The sequence below is a fragment of the Macrosteles quadrilineatus genome, unplaced genomic scaffold, assembly GCF_028750875.1.
Source record: "Macrosteles quadrilineatus isolate MER2022 unplaced genomic scaffold, UCM_ALF_1.0 Scaffold_11__1_contigs__length_5352618, whole genome shotgun sequence".
In the NCBI taxonomy this organism is placed as follows: Eukaryota; Metazoa; Arthropoda; class Insecta; order Hemiptera; family Cicadellidae; genus Macrosteles; species Macrosteles quadrilineatus.
Genome location: NW_026542604.1, coordinates 4084176 through 4108363, shown reverse-complemented (window position 1 = coordinate 4108363; position 24188 = coordinate 4084176). Strand labels below are relative to the sequence as shown.

The window sequence follows — 24188 nt, the reverse complement described above, 5'->3', positions numbered from 1 at the left end:
AAAGGTATTATTCCCCTAAAATGAAAGTCTCCTGCACAACTTCACGTTACGCTCTTTCCAATGAGACCAAAAACATGTCAATCGGTTCAGTAGTTTCGGAGGAGTAATTGTCACAAAAATCCTGCTTGCGTATTAAATAAGTACTAGTGTCCCTCTTGCTCGAATTCGAGCAATTGCTAAGTATTACAGGCGTTATTTTAAAACGAATAACATTCATAATTTCTGATGACTTTAAAAGATTCGACTCAAAGATTATGGAAATACTCAATATGTACATAACAGGTCGATATAATCAACATTTCTTGTAAATATCTTATCATTTTTCAAAAGATGATCTTGTTTTTTAGAGTTTTCTACAAATAGACTTACTCATAGAAGCATTAGGTTGTCTATAATAACGATTATAAACGAAAAAAAAATTATTTCTATTTCTACTCCTTGGTGGTGTTTTACGACTTTCCTATGTTTACATAGTTTGCAAATCGACTCTAGATATTTCATTTCAACAAAGTCAGTAAATGTTTGTAGTAAACTGTTAAATTAGCAAACTTATTGACTGTTTTCAATTCACATATTTTCTTTTTCTCACTTTTAATTTCTGACAACAGTTGGAGTTGCATAACAATGTCAACAAAACACACCCTACATGAGCATGGTGGTTTTTTGTGTTTATTACCATGTTAATCTTATGGAGAAATACGAAACTTTAAAGGGCTCCAGGGCCTCACTCTCTAATTATTTCCCTAAAAAGAAAGTTTCCTGCACAACTTCACGTTACGGTCTTTCCAATGACACCAAAAACATGTCAATCGGTTCAATAGTTTCTGAGGAGTAATTGTCACAAAAAACCTGCTTGCGTATTAAATAAGTATAGATATATGGATTTGCTTATGTTAAATTTATTATTTTAAGAGCAACCATCACTTAATTTGAAGACGATAATTAAATAATAAATAATAATTAGTTGATTTGGAATTAGGTAGCTGGTGCCCATTCTACGTACGGGAATCTTAGTAGAAATTTCTTAAATTCAGAACAGGAGTTGGTTTCCATATTTAGTGTGCACTTTTCCAGATATGCTGGGAAAACTATTACTGTATAGGAATACATATAAACCTTCGCAAATACAATATCTGACAGTTTCAAGCCAAAACGAATGCTTCGCAATTAAATGTTACCCAATCTTGTTAGTCCATATTTTATATCTAATGAAGGAAGCAAAGGAACTGCTTTATAGATCTACTAGCAACAGTGCCCGTTATGGTTAAACACAACGGTCTCTAGTAAAATAATGGTTATGAAATCCATACACCACTTTACTCACTAATATTAATGGTACAGTTTAAGCACATAACATTAGAATGTTTAGAATGTAGAAAATTTAATCAAAGAAAAATTAATTAGATAACAATAAGCTGTTGAATTATTAACACATGTTTCGTATGATTAGATTATACATACTGGTAAACCAATTATTACCATCTATAAAAATAATTGGTTTTTCTTTTCCGAGTCGGGTTAGCTCTTCTACCCGACCGATTTTCATAATTTTGGCCAACTAAGGACGTACCGCAGATTTATTTGAGCTACTGTATTGTTTATTGAGATCGGACTACCTAAAGCTCACTGCTGAATCACGAATCAACGATAATTACCTATCTGCAATCAATTATACGTAACTCTATTTTTATTTAAGTTATTTTATATGTCTTAAAATACTTCAAAAGCTTTCACTTGAGATATTGATAGTTTTAATCAATTAAGTTCAAGATACTGTATCGCTCAATCATAAAGTATAAATTGCATTATATCTTGGATATGGAATTTAGTTTTAAATATATTTAATTAATTCTAACTACGTTATTCTATTTGTTTTGACCTAAGAACCTTCATTGAAATACCACTCCCATTTCATTAAAGCACACATCTAAATCACGACCAACACAAATTGTTCAAAAAATTGAGTTCTTTATCATCGATTTATATCCAAACGATCTTGCTTGCAACCTCAACAGTACTTTCATAATTATTTGCAAATACAGTGTATTCACAAATTAGGCTATCCAATGACATATTAATTAATAAAATCGGTTCAGTAGAACTGTAGATTTAATTGTACAAAGCTTAAGAACAACATCTTTAATCAGTACTTTCTCACTACTATACATTTGGAGGTTGCTTAACGTTTTTGCAAATAACTTTGAAATGGCGAGGAAATCGACCCAAGTGGAGCGTGATATTCTGAAAGAGAATAACATTTCCTACAAATTACCATTATGTATTTCTTGAAATTACAAGAAATACATTCTGTTTCATTAAAAAGTAGTGTAAAATTATACATATTGTCATATTTGATAGATAGATTGGCATTAATTTGGCTAGTTACGTATACAGACAAATTAATATTTACGTAACAAACAATTTACAGTATTTATTTTGCTTTTTGGAAATGCCACATTGCTATTTTATTTGCATAATTTGTTGCAAAAGAAGCCACATGACCATATAAACGAGTAAGCCCCTAACATTACGTAGAGAGATTAATTGACAACTTTATGTAGCCTATGTATAAGGCTGAGACAACTAACTGACATCCCCCATGTTAATGAATTTTAGCTTTAACAGTAACCCCACAACCAATTTCTCAAAACTATGATAGAGGGTTATTCATTTGCACAGAAGTACATATGTACGATATGAACTGACGCGACAAGACGAAGGAAAAATCAAAAACGGATATACATCCCTTTGAAGTTAGAACGTGCCTTCTCAACAAACAGATGTTTTTTCTTATATAAAATCATAGATTAATCTGCTTTACACTGGTAAAATAGCGGACATATAGAAATCACTACTAAAAAATTATAAAAATTTAGCATTTTTTTTAAACCAGAGCAGGTAAAGTGTTTAACTGCAAAAGATCCACCAATACGATTTCAATAAACCCTGCTATAGTAGTGTGCTGCTCCTAGTATATCGAGCTCTAAATATTTGCGTTACCAACGGAAGCGCAAACAATGGCATTGTTTCCTATTGTACAAGCCTTCGAGCGCCCGGTTGGCGGTTTTTTGCTGTGTCTGTCTACTCACTACTGCTTGATTTCATCGCAGAGGCGCAGTGTGCGTGATGTTAAGCGTCACAAAAATGCAAATACCCCATTTATATTATTGAGCGAAGCACTTATAATTTTGTGCTTATTTTTGTATTTTAATTTATAAAGGCATTCTGCACATCCACAGGAAACTATCTTTCTAACAGTATGCGTAGATTTTCCCTGCGATGCACATAAGCTGAGAAAAAAGGTTTTAAAGCATACTAGCTGTTACCCACGGGCTTCACCCACCCCGTTTTAATTCATAAGTATGATAAGTATTAATAAAATTATTGATTGGTTAAGTTAAACTTGAATAAACAAAACAGAATACAGAAATACAAACAAATAATTACACCTGATTTTAATAAGGAAATACATTGAAAGAATAACATACAAATAAGGACAGCTGAGGTTTTTTTTAACATTATGTATAAGGAAAGTTCCCTTTGGAAAGAAATTACGACCTTAAAGGGTGATTTATGAAATAATGGATAGTTTTGCGCAAGGTTTTTCTCGTCATGACGAACATTTTAAGTTTATGGTTTATGGGGGTGTGACTTGTAGTTTTCTCAAAAGTTCATGGGTACTTTTGGCTTTATATATAGATTTCTGCTTGCCTATTAATATATAGATTCACTTAGATCAAGCATCTGCAGTTGTTCGCATTTCACGGATTGTGGCCCATTCTGTAAGTAACAGCTGTGTTTACGTCGTATACATAAAGTGGGGCATACTTTGGTTCAATGTTAGAGGGTATTAACGGTCCAATCAGATAGTAGTATGTTTTCTGTGCCGATGGTAAAAGGAGTCCGAGTACTTAAAGTTATATAGACTAACTGAATGATGTCGATTCATTTTGACACATCGTTTTTAAAAATCCATCCATTATTAACGGAGGAGTGGTGTTTCGTAGAAATCACCTTCACGTATTATACAGTATATAAGGAGTACCATAAGATATTTTTATTAACATTTGATATTATTACACACCAAGTTTAACATGGAGGATTCGAAATGTTTAATGTCAAACTTTGTCTCAACTAATTTGAGAGAACGGCTTGATAAATAAAGGCATGTTTATTTATTATTTGTTTTATTAATTAGTTTGAAATAAATAGAAGTAGGGAAACTTCTTTTTTTTAGCAGTAGCAAAGCTCTGCCAAAACAATTACATATAAAAACCGATGTTCATAGTTTGGTTTACTGATATCAATATTTAAATGAAGGATGATAGCATTACTAAGTGACAAATTATCAGTTCACTGAGAGATTATGTGAACACGAGACATCTTCTATATAAATAAAATTAGAGTTTTGTCTGTACATTATTTCTTAGTACGATCTAGGACTTGCCTGAAATATTGTGTTCAACTGTTACGGGCTAGAACTAGCGTAAGATGTGTTGGTGGGATAGAAAAAAGGTAGAAAAATTACAGGGTCACGTGACTTTCTTTCAGTAACACTCTTAAATTGTATTTTAGCTTTTATTATGGTTTAAAACGCAATACCATAGATCCAAAATGTTATAACACACATATTTTTCCTTTGTTCAGTTGAATTAGTGATTAGGGTAGAGGCAGCGTAAAGAAAATGAGCAAAATACAGGGCAGATAGTGGCGTACACAGGGTAGTATTTAAAGGCTAAAAATAGATCGTTTAAGGAGTTTTCTTATCGAATAAATTCCTACTGTGTGTATTGATGTCATTAGCATTGTTTTTCAAACGTGCTATTATCTCACGTCAAAAATGTGCTAGTATAATTAACGACTAGTGTACATGTTGCTCTAAATCAAGCAATTGCAAAGAAGTAAAGTAGTTATTTAAAAACAATTATTAACTTATTTAAAAACGAATAAAAGTAATAATTTCCGATGAGTTTAAAAGACTAAACTCATAGATGGAACGTACCTAACATTTCCATATAATAGCCTAAACATTTCTTGTAAATATTTTACCATTTTTCAAAAGCTGATCTGGTTTTTAGTGTATTCTACAAATATTTCCCAGTTATAGCCACATTAGGTAGTCCATGTTGATCTTCGTCAATGATAACGTAGTCAGCATGGTACTACCCATTGTCACCAGTACAAATTTCAGTAATTTTTTTATAGAGATACAATTTTGTTTACAATAGGTACTTAAGAACTGCCTGATTTTCTGCATAACCTCTCTGTCACAATTTTATTTGCCTCAATTGGCATTAATTTGGCTAGTTACTGTTACAACGTAAGTTATATTTACCTGAAAATATGCAGAATTGTAAGGCCTACTGTTGTTCAGATGGGTTTTTGTTTCCCTTGAATGTGAATAATGCGAATCCTTCGATGCAAGTTTTAATAAGGTTTCTTGGATGTAGTCATATTATTTTAAAATCACTTGACTTTTATGAAAACATATATAATGTCCTTGCCGTACCAGTTTAATTCAGCCTTAGAGGGGTTTCCTTTGCAAATCATCATAAAGTTAAGTCCGTGTTTCCTACAAAATAGTAGCACTTCCGATAACATCCTTGTTCATTGTTTGTGGGATAATCTTCATATTGTAGGTGTTCTTCTTTTATATAGGATGATAACGATAATATTTTTAAAAAATCTCGATTTCTGCTACTTGGTGGCGTTCTATGACTTTCCTATGTATCCTTGGAAAGCAATTACGACCTTTAAGGGCAGTTTATGAAATAATGGATAGTTTTGCGCTAGTTTTCTCGTCATGACGAACATTTTAAGTATATGGTTTATGGGGGTATGACTTGTAGTTTTCACAAAGGTTCATGTGTACTTTGGGCTTTATATTGATAAACTAGTGGCTTGTAGGGACATAAGTCCCTAAAAAGCTCAAATGTAAAACAAACTATTGTAATATTTAAACAAACTCAGAATAAAATTATCTATGTGTCAGAATCGATACAGTGCTACAATACTACATGTACTCATATTAGTACCCTGGCCCAGTTATTATTTCTAATATTATAGCTCTACTCCTTTTGTAAAGGCACAACTGAATTAGTGTAAAGGCTGCCCTATAAGTTATAGTTGATAGTTATAGTTGATTATAGTTTCGTTTCTGATCAACATAAAATATAAACTACTCTCTGTGTCAGCTTATGTGGTGGTATTCCTCCTAAAGCTGTGGTTGATTTTATACACTCTTTAAAATAGGCCAATTTAAACGTTCAATGGGTTCATAGTTTGTTAAGACCATAGTAAAGTATTTATTTGCTAATCCGTTATAATTTTTAAGTTAATAACACAGCGCTGTCTGATGTTATGATGCAATGTACAGATAGCCGACAGCTAAGCCATATCAGCTATAGTCATGTTAATAGTATATTATTTTTCATTCAATGGATGTAAATTTTGTTTGAAAACATTTTACCGTTTATATTATTTATTTAGCCTACAGTTAAAAAAGCGAATCATCGACTGATTACTTGCCATTGGTTAGGGTTCCATTATCATGTTAATGGAACCAATCAAGAAAACAAATTCATCAGCATTGATATAGGTACATATTTTTGGTTAGTGAAACATAAAGAATCGGAAACTACCTCCAGGGTTTACTGTTATATATTCTATCTTTACTATCTATATAGATTGTATATATATACAATGCATGTTGGGCTATATTATTTTAACCTTTTTTCCTTGGAGCAACAGACAGTAGATACCTGGTTAAAATCTACTCCAGACAATTTTATTTTTCCGCCCATTGGAATTTGTTATAGTAATTAATGAAAGGAATATATGTATTGCCTGTACAAACCTATTTCAAATTTTATTCCCAGGTTATTCTCTAGAGTAACTGTTAAGGTTATTCCACTCGATAAAATCATAGATTAAACACTACAATTACGTGTCAAATTAAATGTTATGAAATTTAAAACAAAAGTTTTGAATAAATTTTCAACATATGTTTTGAAATAAAAACAAAACAGAAGTTTTCTAACTAATCTTGCATCGTTGATTATTTAGTCAATGGGGCTATTTCATGTTAAACATTCCTTCAGCACAACAATAACCTACTAATGTGAAGAAATGTAATCAAAGTAAAATAATTTTGTAAACTTCATGAACATATGTTTAAAGAAACCAAATCTTAAATGTTCCAGCCATTCTACTTCCATTTACTTTGATTTTAACCATCTCCCACGATTCTACTAAATTTCATGCGCTTGGCTAATTTACATACAAATACACAAATTTGCAAATTGCACAGTAAAATTAATTTCAACATTCTAAGACATAACGACAAAAGTCTCAATTGTAGGTAACGTCATCCCTGGTTTTATATAGTATACAGTACATTGCAGAATTTACTGGCAAATGAGTTAAATCCAAATGTAATATTGCTTACTGGCTTAGATGAATCACGATCAGCTGTATTGAGGTAAACAAAAATCAACAGACAAATGGCTTCTAATGCTATTCTTATGGAGAACATTTTACGTTATATTATTGACTAAGTCAAAGGTTTTATCAAATTTTGTGTTAAAATTTGGGGAATTTCACTATTTTTCCGGGATCGAGACCTTTAATTTGAACCCTCTCCCGTCGTTCTACGACTACCCAGTCGCCCACAATTTTGACGCAAAGAATCGGCTTTCGTAATTAATATATAGATATAGATATTTAATTTCCACAAAATCAGTTAATGTAACCAATGCGTTTCGTTGAATTGAAAAACAAAGAACACAATTAAATTAAACAGCTGATGTAAACAATATTATGTTCTTCGAAAGGATAACATGGGAACTTAAAAAGCCACTGTGGCAGAGGCCAAGGGACTTTTTCAAAAAAAATTAGGCCAGTTTGCAAATCTACGCAACACGCTCTTTCCAATGAGACGTCAGTGGATAAAATCGGTTAAGAAATGGTCGAGGATTCAACCGACAAACTTCGTGTTCGCGTATTAATTATATAGATTTCATATGTGCATGAAATGTTGGTGTGAAACCAACTTGTATAACTTTAAGCTAAATGGTTTAAGTTACCTGGCTTCGTCAAGTGATCCTTCTTCAGTATTACACTACCTACTATAGTTTCGGACTTGAAAATAAGTCTTCAGAAAACGTCAATAGGTCATCTAACCAAATTGGTTAGATGACCTATTGACGTTTTAGTTAACCTGAAGATGGACTTCCAGAGGCTACCTCACCATGTATACCTTTGAAGTAGAGGCTATATTTATTCCCAAAAGGTATCAAACGCCAGCTCCTGATCAAATCTTTTCTATCACTTTAAAGTTTGTTTCGTGTTTTTAGTCTTCACGTACAGAGACTTAAATCTTTGTATTAAATTGTTAGCAATCATAAATCGTGGACAGAATCTTCCACAAAAGATAAGTACAATATAGTTCAACACCCTAGAACTCCTTAAAAAAAAAATATGTTTTGTTAAGGCTTCGTCATAATGTTAAAAATACTCAATACAACAAATTCATTAATTTTACCATTGACAAATATTTATTCTATTTGTCTATGATTTTACATATGTAAACGTTGATAGTTGTGTGCGTATTGTATTTTAATATATCTTCTGTATACATCTAGTCCTCTATATTTTCTGTGTACACAAATGCTTCTGTATACACTTTTTTTTTCAACTCACAGTAACTGAGAAATATTCTAAACTGGTGAACTGTTTTTATAAATTTTTGCCATTATTTCTCAACCCGTGCTTAAAAAATTAGTGACTCGTGGATAAATCCAGATACAAAATTTAATCTAAATCGGACCACAGGTTTTGTCTGTAGCTCTGTATCTGGATCATACAAGTGTGTATTATATAACCTGATATTAGTCAAAATATGTTTTATTCTATAACGTTTAACTTAATTAAACATAAAAGTCATGCTCCCTCCATTTTTAAAGTATTCAGTCCAAAAATGTAATAAATTTACTTGTGCATACATATTTATTTCGTTTTAATAAATAATTGAGGTGATGCAATACACTTATGTAGGCAGTCGCAGCAGTCGAATCCGGGCATAGCGCCTAAAGTTTCACGAACGCAAACCGCGCAACGAGTAGCTAAATGAGCCGTAGAGTAAGTGAGCCATCTAATATTTTGAAGAGGGTTCACTTACTCTACGGATCATAGTGCCAATGAACTGTAGAGTAAGTGAGCCATCTAATATTTTTCTGCAGGCTCGTATAGTATACGAGCCTATTCCTATAATTTATATTATCCATTATTTTGGCTCGTATACTATACGAGCCGATTCCTAAATTATCAAATAATTCGTAAGCTTGGCTCATAGTCACTATGATCTGTAGAGTAAGCGAACCTTCCTACTGTATTTTTAAATATAATACACGAGGCTCATAGGCACAATGATTCGTAGAGTAAGTGAACCCTCTTCATTTATTTTTTATTTTCGATAGGCTCGTATAGTATACGAGCCTGTAGTGCAAGTGAACCTTCAATATTATTTAAAAAGCTCGTATAGTCTATGATCTGTAGAGTAAGTGAGCTGTCCCCCTTCTTCTTCTTCAACCAACCACCAGGCACCAACCATCGGACGATCACCGAAAATACCAATTCACCTCACCACTCACCATCTGCATCTGTCCTGTCGCTACTTGCTCTTTGCTCTTGCTGCTGTACTCCCTGTGTCTTTCTTTTTCTTTCAGTTACTTTACTTTTACGATTTGAAATTTCCAAGTTAACGGCAACGTTTACTAACTGAGCGGTCCGATATCAAAATTTCTTTTTACTATTTAAGAATCGTATTTTAGTTTACTGCATACGTTTGTTCACAACTAAACTTGTCATAGTTCAGTTAATTTAAATTTTTACAAACAGTGAATGTAGAGATACAACGGTTATTTCAACTTGAAAAACTAAATCCACCCTTCCCTTTAGGTGAGTGGGACATTTCAAAATGCATTTAATTTTGTTCTAGGCCTAATGTATACAAAATATGGTCTGTTAACTTATGAAGTGTTTTTTCAATGCAATATGATAGGGGTTTCACCGGGTTAAGCTAGGCCTAGTTTTATTGTTTTTTTTTTTCAGCCCAAGTTAGGCTAGTCAATAGGCCTAGGCCTATGTACGTTTTTTGGGAAAGTGATAAGAAGCATAGGCCTACTCTAAATAAAATGTATGTTAGTTAATAGCCTAATCCTAACTTAAACTTGGAAACTAAAAGCCTTATTGTGACTTACGTGACCTTGGGAACCTATGTAGATTCACCAGAAACTAAGATTTTTAGCTGAAAATAGGTAATGGTGCAAATAATTTCCCAAAATAAGTTAGGTTGGCCTAAGTTAGGCCATAAACTTATGTTGGGTTTACATAGTACAGTAGGCCTATGATAACTTAAATATTTTTGGGCATCACTCAACTTAAGTAAATTGAAATCAGGAGAACACAGTCCTTGTCATATCACAGTTCATTGCACATAGGCCTACATTAGGTCTATTTACTATATAATTGAGTTAGCAGTAACTTAACTTATATTTAAGTTAAAGGCATAGGGCTATTGACACTGTACTGTCCTTTGCATCCCAATTGTAGGCCTATCACCAAGGCCTGGCGCATATTGAGACGCAGTCAAAGCAGTGCAGCGCAGCACAGGACGGCATTTTTTTGTTTTCCCTAGTGCGCGCGCATATTGTGGCGCAGCGCAGTGCAGGATACAGTGCTGTCCCGCACGTGAACTGCGCGCACTTGTGGCCGAGACACAAGTGCCTGCGTCGCATTTCTCACCTGCTCCGTGTTGACTAGTGTTGTGTGATGGATCTAGAGGGGAATTAATAGAAACTGTGTGTTTTTATCCAGTTTTTACGTTACCAGTCATAGTGAGTAACTTAACTTAGGCCTAAATAAAGAGAAATTACAAGAATGAAATCTGGGAGAAAATACGAAAATCACCAAACATTGCTCATTTTTTTGCCCCTTCTAGAATGCCAACCGCATAGTAAAAAGCGTTAAGTACTTTGAGAGAGCTTTGCCTGTCAATTCGTAGGCAGCGCCACCAGCGTTGCTATGCTGAGTGCCTGGCAACGCTGGTGGCGCTGCCTTTGAACTGACAGGCAAAGCTCTCTCAAAGTACTTGCTTGTTACTATGCGGTTGGCATTCTAGGTTATAGTAGTATGTTTTCTGTGTCGCAAGTGAGTGAATGCTTTTTACAGTATTTTTTAACTTTAAACTGTCATCAAAATCAAATTCATAAGTTAGGCTAAGTCTTTAATTATTTGGAGAGGTACCTAACTCAGTTTGGACTAGACCTACGGTATAAGTTATGACTTAACAGGTATGGTCTCTTAGTAGGTACGTAAGTTACCTGTATGTGGTTTAAATAACTTAGGCTGTCTAAGTTAGATACTTTTAGCATCCTACTAGATAGCCAACTCTCATTAAGGGTGACAGTAGCCACAAAAGCGCCTCTTCTTCTCTTGCCATGATACGAACAGCGCAGTGGCGTAACCGATTTTTTCAGTCCCAATACGTTTCAATAAGAATGAACTCACATTTTTCGGTCCCACTCGTCTCACAGGCCTCTACTCGCTGTTTAGTGTGCTCCCTGTATTGCGGGCCCTTCTGTTACGCCACTGAAACAGTCTTGCATATTTCTACAATTTTTTTTTGTATTATTTACATGCATCGTATAGAAAAGAATATGTATACTGTAATCTTCCTCTTTTATGGTTCCATGAGTAATATTAGTACTTAAAGAGCAATACGAAAATGACTGATCTTTGCCGGATTGGTGCATGATAGTTTTTAGTTGAAAATTGTTTTGAATGTGTTTGTATGCAAAACATCTATTTGTATAGGCTTACCACTGATTTGAAAGATAATATGGCATGAATAAAGCTCGATCCTGCACCGATAGTAGCTGAGCCATATCACCACACGTAGATATACAATAAGATCACCAAACACTTAGAGGCCTAATCTTTCTTGGTAATGTCTGGTTTCGCTTGACTTAGGGTACCGTACAAGCGTTAGCAGGGTCGTCCCTAGGGTTGGCGGCGCCCGGAGCAAACGTGGTCGTGGCGCCCCCTAGCCCCAGCAGTAATAGTCGCATTCGCATATTTTAATACGATGTTAATACAAATAGCTGCTGCGCGGCGCCCCCTCAGCCACGGGGGGCAGCCTGCCCCGGTTGCCGCCCCCTTCGGACGGCCCTGAGCGTTAGTCGATCATTGCTAGCAGTCTCTGCCCACACAGAGCTATTCAATAATTCCTTTAAGTCAACATCTGATCTTATGCTTTTAGCAGTGTCAAATACTGCTTCCATAAGGATAACATTGAAATTTTAAGAGCCTGTGGTGCGCATTCTGTAGCGGTGCCAAATAATATGTCACAAAAAAATGTACAACCTTTTATTTCAGTAACTAAGTTAGGTAAAAACTTAAACATAAACAACAAACAATAATCATAACATGTGTTAGCAAATTAAATGAAAAATATTAAACCAGCTGTCACTACACCTTCCCTTTCTCTTTTTTTAAAATTTATTTTCCCTGTTCACGTGTTTGGAATCTACTGTTGGTGGTAGTGATGTGGGCCTGGTAAATACCCACCGGGTAGGTAAATATAAATTCCCGGGTATTTACCCCAGGCCCGGGTAAATACCCAAAAACTCGGTTTTATAATATTTATTAAAGTTAGAGAAGATTGAGATGTTTTTTTGCAATTATTACCCTGGAAGGATAGTAAAATGATGATAAAATGTGTTAAACAAAATTTCATATGGTCACTACTAGCATTTTACTTCTGGTTATAATCACCATAAAAACCCAGGTCTCAGCCTAAAGCATAATCGGCATAAATACCTTGGTCGCATGGTTGCACTGGTCCTGACTACTTATGATTTTTATACTTATGAATTTGATAGAACGATGAATTTATTTTATTGAAAGTGAAGAAAAATAATTTGTAAAGTAATCTATAATATTAAAACGAAACAGTGTTTTTTATTTCACGATTCTGAATCAACCACTTGACAGATTTTCATGATTTTTGTGTTGAAAGAAAGATAATTTTGAGAACTAGGGAATGTCGAAGCCATAATTTTAGTTTAGGATCCCAGTTTTTTAGAAATTAAGTTTTAATTTTTAAAAAGTCTAGCAGCCGACGCTAAGATTCTAAACTAGCTTTTGGCATAAAATAATTTGCTTAACATAACAGCTGTAAACATTCAGCTTTTGTGTCACAAATTCAGCGTTTGGATAAAAATGTAAAGACATAGGCCTACTTAGGGTTGACTTATTTATACTATGTGTAATGCTAATCATTGATACGTTTAATTCTTCTGTAAGAGGATGACAGATTAATTAAATATACATAGTAAAATACTAGAATGTTCAAATTATTTTTTTAAGTAATCATTGTAATCTTCGATTTGTTTTAGAGCAATATAATTTGTTTTAACTAACATCTGGTTAAATATAAACTATGGAACTATGAGGTTATTTTATTTTTGTCATTGATTATAGGAAATAAGTAAGATTAGTAGAGATAATTAGACCACAGTTTAAACCACAGTTTTAACCAAAATTAATTAAACCACAGTACAAATCGAGGCCTGTACACGGGTCATAATAAAAAAGGGTAAATGCAAATTATTTTACTGCTCCACTTTTCAAGGAAAGATTAGAAAAATAACAAAGTTTAGATGTTTTAATTCCTCATGGTAGCTTTTTGTTTACAATTAATGTTTATCTGCTTTAACTAAGTTTGGATTAGGCCTGGAAATATTGATGTCATAAAAAGAAGATCAAGAATAATCAGGAATCACGATTTTAAATTACCACCACAACCTCAGCCGGGTTTTATACAAAGATATACAGATGAATGACATAGATTGAACACAACGTCATCATTGACCTAGGATACTGCAATTAGACTAACCATCCTTTTATGAAATCTAAAAAGTTGTTTGGCGTGTGTTTAGTTGTGGTTACGTTTGGAGGTATAGTTTAAATAAATGAATATCGGGAATTACAATGTACATTGATTCAATGAGGGTGGTTTAATTATCAAGGATATTAGAACTGAAAACGATATGGATAATAAACATAGACAATTAATTACGTCACTAGCTTTACTAACGTTTTTACTTTTTAAATTTCTTCAACATGTGACCAGTTATTTTGTTCAAATGAATATTATTTTATTTTTTACTCAGCTGTTTACCAAACAAACTAATATGTTGTTGTGTTTACTTTTCTTTGTTTACACTTATTTATTTAGCAATTGATGCAGTGAAATTGACATAAAGGATGTGTGTGGACGATTCGTTTAATGATGTCAGGACACTAACGTTATAGTTACGTGTACTGTGAATTTTATTGGATGTTTTCGTCTTATTTTAGGGAGTTTCAATTCAGACCTACTGACAATTGTGTATAGTATGGGTAATTGTATTGTGTTGACATTGATTATGGAAGAGGCAGGTATGCGATGGAAGGTGTTATCATTGACTAGGCCTACACACTTCTCAATTGATAATTACTCTTTCTACTGTAGGCTGCAATAAAATTTGTCTTTATACGTTTAAACTAGCTGTTCTGAATTATAGTCCTACACAGTTTTAACTGACTACTCCCGTACGTAGGACGGGCTAACACCTCGTAATTATTATTTAGAAAGAGGAAAATTTAACCTAGTAGTGGCCTATGTGTAAACAACTTAAGAAAATAAGGGTACACTTCCATATCTGTTGGCACAAACAACCGAATGAGTAATATTGATTATTCGACTGTTAAATTCGATATATCGATCAATATTTTCATTCCGTTGTTTGTGCCAACAGATAAGTGTACCCGAAATAATTAGAATTCAATCTGTAGGATGGCAGGATTTAATAATATTTTTGTTCTAGATATTTTGTTGGTATCAATGATATCAACATTAAAAAAAAAATAATTTCATAAACTTGTGATACAAAACATTTGAATCTATAGCACAATAAATCTTTTGAAATTATATTGAGTTAGACCAAAAAAGAAGAGATACATTTTTTTTGTAGGTTTGTCCAAATATATTATTGTTTCCAACTAAGCGGTAACACAGAAAAGTTGAACTACTTTTAGTATTCTGCCATTCTGCCTATGTCAATCAAGCCTTAGGTCTGTCTAGCCTTCCAAGCCATTTAATACAATAAAAATTTTTACTATCATAATTTAATAACATTTGGATATTTATAAATTAAAATAATTTTGTTTATGCTATTTAATTGAACAAAAAATCATTAAAAAAATAAAAAAAAATAATTTACTGAAAAAAATTATGAAATGATAAAAATTGAAATAGCCACAACCTTTTTTAATATAGGCCTACTATTTTTAGTAAGTTAAATTTAACTGATGTAACTCGATTTAAGACATGAAACCCCATGCCTTTTGGAAACTATGTATTATTTTTTTTAAAGTGCTTCAGTAAATCATTAGGCTAAATAAAAGGTAGCCTACTTAGCAAAGCTTCAAGTTGCTGTAAAAGGTGTTATAGACTATCCTAATTTATCATGTAATGATAACAATAACATATTTAGGGGTAAATATAAATTAATTTCAATCGATTTTATAAATACCCAAAATACACGGGTATTTATGGATTTTGTGTATTTACCCGGGTAATTACCCAGGGTATTTGCCCCGAGTTTTAAATACCCGGGTATTTTACATCACTAGTTGGTGGGAACTAAAAAGACTCTATTTCTTCTGTACAATTTCCCATTATTGACTGTAGTCTCTAGTGTTGGAATTTGTTCCAACCACTATTCCATATCACTTCAGGTTAGACACCCACACTTTTTCCCCCGCGACCACAACTTGTAGCTCTCTTACGCGATGTCTTTTGTGGTAGGTAGTTTCGCTTCAGTTTTTCTTTTCCTGAGGTGTCCCTTGCCTTAATATTTTTTTAAGTCTGGCCACTTCAACTCCAATGTTTTGTCTGAAGTAGGAACAATGCTTCTGATTTTCCTACCAAAAAGAAGCTAAGCAGGACTGTATCCTCAGCTTAGTGGAGTAGAACGATATGCTAATAAGCCCTCATAAGGATCTAGATTTTTCTTCAGAATGTTTTTAGCAATTTGAACTGCTTGCTCTGCCTGTCCATTGCTTTGTGGAAACATGGGGCTGGAAGTAAGAAAAATAGTCCCGAATGACTATATAAGTCTTCCTTTTATCAGGGGGAAGTCCAATAGATGTGAGTAATGAATCAGCTTCAGTTTGTAAACAATAGACTAGACAGTTTACCTGCTGGTTTCTTTTTAAGAATTTAAAGCAGTGAGTTTTTTACAAACCCGTTCTACATCTGTTATGTAGGCCTAATTCAAAATAATGTAAATACCCCGCCGCAGCAAACCTGCAAACTGGATTTCCTAGCCTGATTGGATTTACACTAAAATGTCTCCTTAAAAATATCACATTCATTCCATATTTAAATAGAATTAGTTTAACGAGTACTTAGGTTTGCTGCAACAGGGAGGGTAAAAAGTTTTTTATTTCGTAAAATGTTAATAGTTTAATAAGAAATTAATGTATTTTCCAAATTCAATCAAAATATGTTCATACTTAAACAAGCAAACTACAACAGTTGACTTATTCTCCATAAGAATTACATGGGAATTTTATTTTTAGAATTTTCTCCGTAACCATTAGGCGCACATTAATGCTTCAATAAACTAAATTAGGTCTATTTGTTTTTTTAAGCTCTACAAAATGGTTTGAAAAGAAATTGTAAAGTTTTGTGTTTTTAGAGTCAAAAATGGGAAAAACCAACTTTTACCCAATAAAACCCCCCATAAACCCCCGTTCCCATAGTCCGATCATGCTGGTTTACACGTTTATACAAAATTTCATCAAAATCGGATCATTTTTGCTTGAGTTATTGTGCTAACGGACACACATATATATAAGTACAGTACTTATAATACCTTATAATATAAATATATATATTAGCCTACCTAATTATAATTTAAATATTTATACATTCTTCTACATTATTTTTTATTAACAATTTGTTGTGTTTAAAGTGAGGTTAAATATGTTACTCTTGTAAATGGCCTAAAGGTTGAAACATGTAAAGTTTAAAAAATAAAAAATAATTTCAGGGTATTTCTACTGAGTTAGTATGCTTTGTTTAATATATAATAGTGGCCCTTTACCCAAACAATTGTATAAATGCCTATATATATATATTATTAACACGTTCGCTACTGCAATAGTATGAAATTTTTCATTCACATGGACCAGCGAGGCACATATGCGACGGCCGGTTTCCACCTATAGACTGCCGTCATGCGACGGCTAGTCACATTAAAATAGACGCACGACACATATTTGCGTCGGGGTTGTAATGTTATTAAAATGCTTATATCTTTGTAACGGTCTATTTGAAGGCACTGAATTCCCTGCAGTGGTCTACATAGATGTCTGACGCACAACTGCGTCGCTTGGTCTGTGGATATGATGATTGGTGACGTCATATGATAATTGGAAAAACTGGTCTTTACTTTTCTGCATCACCGTATGTATGTATGCAGTATTTATGATGCATTATCCTCTGTAGCTTTTATATTTGTTCAGTTATAAACTGATCTTGAATAATCTGTCTTTTTTACTTACTTTTACCTCAAAACACAAACACAAACAAAAATGAACCGTCGCATAGCCTATTTGTGACGTTTGGTCTATTTCAAGAAAACTAAGATAGCCTAATTTTCACTAACTTATTGTCTTTGCTGTAGAACGGGCGTCGCAAATATGCAACATTACAAAAGATTATAAAAAAATACAAAAAACAAGAATAAATTATTTACAAACACGATTGTAGCACATTACAATGTAAATGATCACTGTTTTACAGGTTTTCACCCGTGGTCTGTGTGTACTGTTAACCAAGTGACAGCCGGTCTATGTGTAAGATTCAAATGTATACCTCGGTCTGTGACAATGACCGCGGCGTCGCATATATGCGACGCTCAGTAGCGAACGTGTTAATTTGAACGGACACAAATTAAATGGCTTAATTATTCCTTAAATATTTGTTTGCCTCAATAAAAAAATATAATGTGCATTGCTTTTAGTTTAGGTAGGTTCCGTACTCATATTGCTACTTAAGTAAAAAACATTTATTCATCTCTAAGAAACCTTCCTTAATACTTAAAGGCATAATTAACCCTACCTACATACTCTGATCTATTAAAATTGATTTAATTTAGATTACATTTTAAAACCACCAGTGAGTTTTTGACTACACTCCCGATAAAACGAGGCTGTTGGGACCGAGACTGTCTCGATAACCAAGAATCTCAGATAACCCAGAGGTCGCATGTACATTTCAAGGTTAGGGCTAAGATACCTTATTATGATAATGAAGTCAAATATCCTACTTTCAAACAGTTAACCCTACCCAGACGAGCGAAATCGTGACAAAACGGGGAAAAATTATAGGAAAAAATAAAAAATTTTCTTATTGTGTACAATGGAACACTTTATACTGTCAAAATAAATTTTTACTTGTTTTTAACTATGCGGATATATCCGCTACCTGTTTGCGAATAAGTAGAAAAGCAGCGGATATGTCCGCCACCCGTCTTTGGAGATATGACCATGACAGCGTTAGGCAATAAATAAAGAACAATATATGTAAACAATAAATAAAGACAATGTAGTGTTGAGCGTGAAACGTCGAGGGAGGAGCCTAGGAGTGGCTGGGAGGGGGTGGCGCGGGAGAGTGGTAGGCGTGGGCTGAGAGGGGGGAGTGCAAGAGAGAGCGCAGCCATGGAGAGAGCAGGAAAGTGGCGCCTTGGTACCGCAAAACATCTGGTTACTGCTCAAGCACCTGCCAGTCTGTCTGAAGAGAAGGCGGATATATCCACTTCCCATCCGGAACATCAAAAACAATAAGCGGATATATCCGCCACCCGTCCTTTATCGCCAAAGGCTTAGGCGGATATGTCCGTTACCCGTCCAGGAATGGTTAAACACCTCTTTAATCGTCTTGTAAAACTTAAAGTATAGTAAGCCCTACAATTTTTATAAGAATCATAATAAGCCAATAGACTCTACATCATTTAAAACAAAACACTAAAGGTGGATATTTTTTGTTCAAAAGTATAAAATTACAATTTGTTTAACTTTGTTTGGTTTTCAGAAGACTGACACTGCTATAGTTAATGTTCTGCAGACAGCTCATCCAGTCCAGTTTGCCGTCGGTGGCTAACCAACCTAGTAGACCGTGTTATTGCAGTTCATTTCAACAAATCGCAAATTAATTGGTAATTTTATTTACGTTTATTTTAATAGAAACATACTACTTATAATAAATTAATTAGTTTTCCTACTGAAAATAAATTATATAATATTTAGGCCAAAAACTATCTTGGATAATCAGGAGTGTACTGTATTAAAACTATTGGGCCTAGGCTTAAGTTACTCACTTTTAATATTTTTACAGACACATTTGGGAAGTATAGAAAATGGCTCCTTCGGGGAAAGAGAATAGTTTGCCTGCCAGAGTTAGATCCAATTCAATGAACAATGGTGTATCAAGAAAATCAGTTGTCTCCAAAGGCAGTACGGAGAAAAAGAAACCAGAGAATTACCAGCGTCGCTCATTTAATATTCTGCCAGTTCAACGGCCTTCCATTACAAAAACTACTTCATCATCTGGACTAGTTGGAAGTAAGTAGAAAATAAGTAGGCTACCTATATGTGGTAACTTTATAAAAACTCCTAGTTCTAGATATTTTAGGTTATGTCACTAAACAGGAAGTAAGGACATATTGTTAGTGAGGCCTAGGCCTACTATTAATACTTTTTTCACACACTATGGAAACATATTGACTGGCCTAGTTTTGTCACAAACACCATGGTAGGCCTAAGCCCCCAGTTAATCATAAAAACACACACTTTAATCATGAAAATTGTTCCAAGATGAAGGCGAGGGTAAGCACACAAAAAAGTTGTAATATAAGAAACTATTACAAATAATGCGGTTATCGTGAGCTCGCCAATAGTTACATCATATACTTTTCTGTAGGAAATGTAATCTTCTTTAATTTCCTAATTCATATACAAAAAGTTAATAGTTTTCGAGATATTTTGGAAACACCTAACAGTGGAACATAAAATCCAAGATGGCTACCACTTCCCGGCCCCCCATCCTCGGGGCTTTTTACAGTCCTCCGTATAGCGAATCTAAAAGAACCAAACTTAATGTTCGCTATATCAAGGATTTTGTTTAAACAAGGTTCGTTATATTGAGGTTAGGTTTGCAGGAATTTCGCTAAGTCGAGGTTCAGAACCGGCATCGATCAATTTGACCTCATTAAAACACAATTAAACTAGCATAGGTTACTAAAATTTACAGTACCGGTAAAGTGTTTACATTTTAAAGTAGAACCTCAATTATCCGGGGTAGTAAGGGGAGGGATCTTTGATATTGTGCAAACATGACATTTCTAGCCATTGACCTTGGTACAGGTTACAAACTGTAAGTTTAAAATCACAGCTTACTCTAACCCACTTAAAACCTAGCCTTCTCACTTAAAACACTGTATTGTATAGCGATAAACCTTGTAAATAACTCCATCTTTGGACTACATTGGTCACCAACTACGGATTCCTTCTCCTATCACTTGGACCTACCCTCCGGCGCTTGTACTAAGCGTCAACTACTCAGCAACATCGCAAGGATTTACGACCCTTGTGGTTTTCTAGCACCATAACAATGTGGTGCAAATGTTTAATGCAACTCCTGTGGACCCAACAACTGGGATGGGATGAACCCATATCCAGTGACCTTGCCGACAAGTGCCATTCTTTTGTAGCAGAATTATCAGGAAATTTCTCAGATTAATATACCTCGTGCATTCCATTTTTCTGAATCTCGCAGCATGGAGTTCCATGGTTTCTCAGACTAATTTGTAGTCTCTACCTTGTTTTTAAATGGTTTAGATCCCCATTCCAATGTCAGAAATGTTCAATATTTTTTCCTTTAAGAATAACATGGGGGGAATTCCAAATTTTGGGGGGTTTGGTACCAAGACCTACAATCGTGCCAAATTTCAGGTTCTAGCTATTCTAGAAGTGGATTAACATTTGCATCACTAGTGAGAGAGTTACATATGCGGTTGAATATAATTTAGATATAACTTTACCACTAATTTCCAGGCTCTTAGAGTTGATTGGTATTAATTTATAGGATGTTTTCAGGCAACAAACCAGATGTCATCCAACGACCTCCTCCTCTGAAACAACCAACATTAAAACCAGACATCGTCCCTTTATCATCAAATAACACCGCGAGAAGATCTTTGATGACTTCTATGCATTCAAGCGCCACTGGTTTGAAAGAAGCGAGTAAAGAAGCCAGTTCTACTGTGGTTCTTTGTCAGAAGAATAGAATAATAACAAACCCTAACATGAGACCCACTCACATCTTGTGAGTATAATCCCAAGAACTAATTTGCCTTAAACAACATTGAGATCTTTTTTTTCATGAATGATCTTTTTATCAGTAACTAGCAGAGTACCCGTCCTTCGTACGGGGTTGGCATATACGTATTTTAAATGCTTATTGTAGTTATGGGAGAGAACACGGTTTAAGAAAATTTGGTCTTTTAATTTATACGGTATCCTATAATGTCCTACAGTATCTACCATAGCCCTAATTTTCTACCACTGCACCTAAACCATGAAAAAATTTTAAGTTTTCATTGTGTTCCACAACTTTTTGTTGCTAGTTGGTTAAAATTAGCTGTGGTCATAAATGCAAAAAAAAACATAAAAGTGCTACACTCTGTTGGTAAGACTTAGGCCTATACCTTTTTAATGCTATTTAATATCATAGAACCAACTTGTGAAGTTGAAACGGCTGACAAAATTCTTTAATTTCTTTAAATATGAATACTCATAAGGTTTACATGTGAAACTCCAGAGCCAGAGCCACTGGGGCGGAGCCTGAAAGGATTTTTGAGGTAAGAATATGTCTATATGTTAATCGGGAATGTCAGCTATAATCATTATACTAAATTTCAAACCAGCACTACTATTCGTATTTGCTAGCAGCTATACCCGTGCCTTGCAACGGGGTCAAAAAAGAGACAATGTTGGTTCTTAGAAACATGCCAAATGGTTTTCCAAATGCCAAATTTAGAAACAAAATTTAACTGTCCTACTTAACTTGATAATAGTACGTTTTTGTTAACTCATACTGTGAATACTTATTTATGCTACCTACGATACAAAGCCAATGATAGATTTTAAGGTATAATAAAAGAATGTATTTCATGGTTTGCATTGTAAACGAAAAGCTATCACATAGTTCCAAACCGAAAAATAGGAAAATAGAAATAAATATGGAAAAAAAGGGTAATTTTATAACACATTTTAGTGAAATTTTAATCAGGCAAATGGAAATTCGCTTAGTCTGTAGATTTGCTGCGGCAGGGGGTTATTACTGTTTGCACAAAAAAATAAAATAATAAAAAAAATAAACCTCATAAAACTCAGGATAAGAGCCTAGGTTGATACGGCAATGATTATAGAATCTTAATTATTTCCTATATCCATGAACGATTTTTTTACAACGAATTATTTCCTGTAAAATATGTAACAGCATTTCACAAATATTAGAACAGACTCAGTACGTATAATAGATCATAAACAAAACAAATGAAGTAACTGAAAGAATCTTATACTAATGAAATTCAAATTACATTAACATATGGTTTGACAGCTCCATTTAAGTAATGTTAAATAATGTTTACATTCGGGCTAGTGACATCATTATTTTAAATTTATAATCCTTACCCTCTCTGTTCTAATATTCGTGCAGTATTTAATATGTTTGAACCAGCTGTGTGGAATTATGAAATCAAAATTCATTTGACAGTTAGTTAACATTTTAAACTTTGTAGGTTTGTTCTTTGTTACCATGGATACCATCAATCAATATTTACTTTTAAATCTTTCACCTCAAATATTTGAAAGCCCACGGGGCAGAGCCCTAGGACAATATCGAAGCGGGAATAGTTCTATATGTATCCTCGGAGCTGTAGCTTCATTTGTGTGCAATTTGAGCCCAGTCGGTTCATTAGTTTTTGAGATTACCTCATACAAACACACACACACACACACACACACACACACACACACAGACACCATCTCTTCTTTATAATAGTATAGATTAAGAAACATAATTGCTAGAAGTTAAGAAAGTTAAAAATATTGGCATAAATATGTACTAATCACATTACAGGTTACAGTTCTGGCACCTCAGTCCAAGCACTGTATGTATGTGTATGTATATATATAGGTCTTACTGTGCCACATATATTAATAATTAGCAGAGTACCCGTCCTTCGTACGGGGTTGGCATATAAGTGTAAAACGCTTATTGCAGTTATACTCTTAGCGTTTGCAATGGGGGAGGACACAGTTTGATAAAATTTGCTTCTTTAAATTAAGGTATACTACTGTCCGCGAGAGTAAAGAAGTCCCCTGAGCTCCGGCCTACTCGTAGTTTGAAGGCGTTACGCTTGAACGTTTCGCGCGACAATTAGAGCCGTCTTCACTCTGCTCTGTTAGTTGTTAGGCTTAATTTTTGTACGTAATATCTGTATGATTTTTATAAATCTATGTCATAATTTTTTTTTGCATAGGTAGTCATACAATCGAAGGAAGCCCATTTTCCAGTGTTACTAAGGCTGATTAATAACCTTTCTACTTTATGATTTTTGTTTAGTTAAATGTAACAATACCAATAAAATACAATAAAATAAAATCCTTTTTAAATCCGAGTTTGAAAGCATTAATCCCGAATAATTAGTTGATCCATGAATATACTTACGATGAATGCATATTACCGGTACATAATATAAGTACACGAGTACAGCAGTTTCAATAGCATTTGTCAATTAACAACTTATTATTAAAGTTCTTAATCCTATTACCATAAACCTAAGCAAAGATCAAGAAAACAATTGCCAATATAGTATTTTACTTACAAATGCTGATATTGTAAGAGTTTAATCGATGTTCATTGGCAAAGGTTGGGCTAACTCCAAATCTTCTTCGTCTGTATCATGGGGTTCAGAGTCGGAATCCTCAGTCGATGAATCATCTCCGCC

At 34.0% G+C, this 24188-nt stretch overlaps 1 protein-coding gene across 2 annotated transcripts in view; it reads left to right on the top strand.

Moving 5' to 3' along the window:
• Positions 1 to 9694: 9694 nt before the first annotated feature.
• The window catches only part of LOC129004753 (aurora kinase A-like), a 41644-nt gene continuing 27150 nt past the window's right edge, over positions 9695 to 24188 (top strand). The window contains exons 1-4 of one of the 2 annotated variants that reach the window (XM_054433368.1): positions 9695 to 9957; positions 19211 to 19331; positions 19511 to 19737; positions 21271 to 21499. In XM_054433368.1, the coding sequence (XP_054289343.1) occupies positions 19533 to 19737; positions 21271 to 21499 (434 nt within the window). In that variant the 5' untranslated portion in view covers positions 9695 to 9957; positions 19211 to 19331; positions 19511 to 19532. Of the gene's footprint in view, positions 9958 to 19207; positions 19332 to 19510; positions 19738 to 21270; positions 21500 to 24188 lie in introns of both variants that reach the window. The other variant, XM_054433367.1, reaches the window with a different exon arrangement.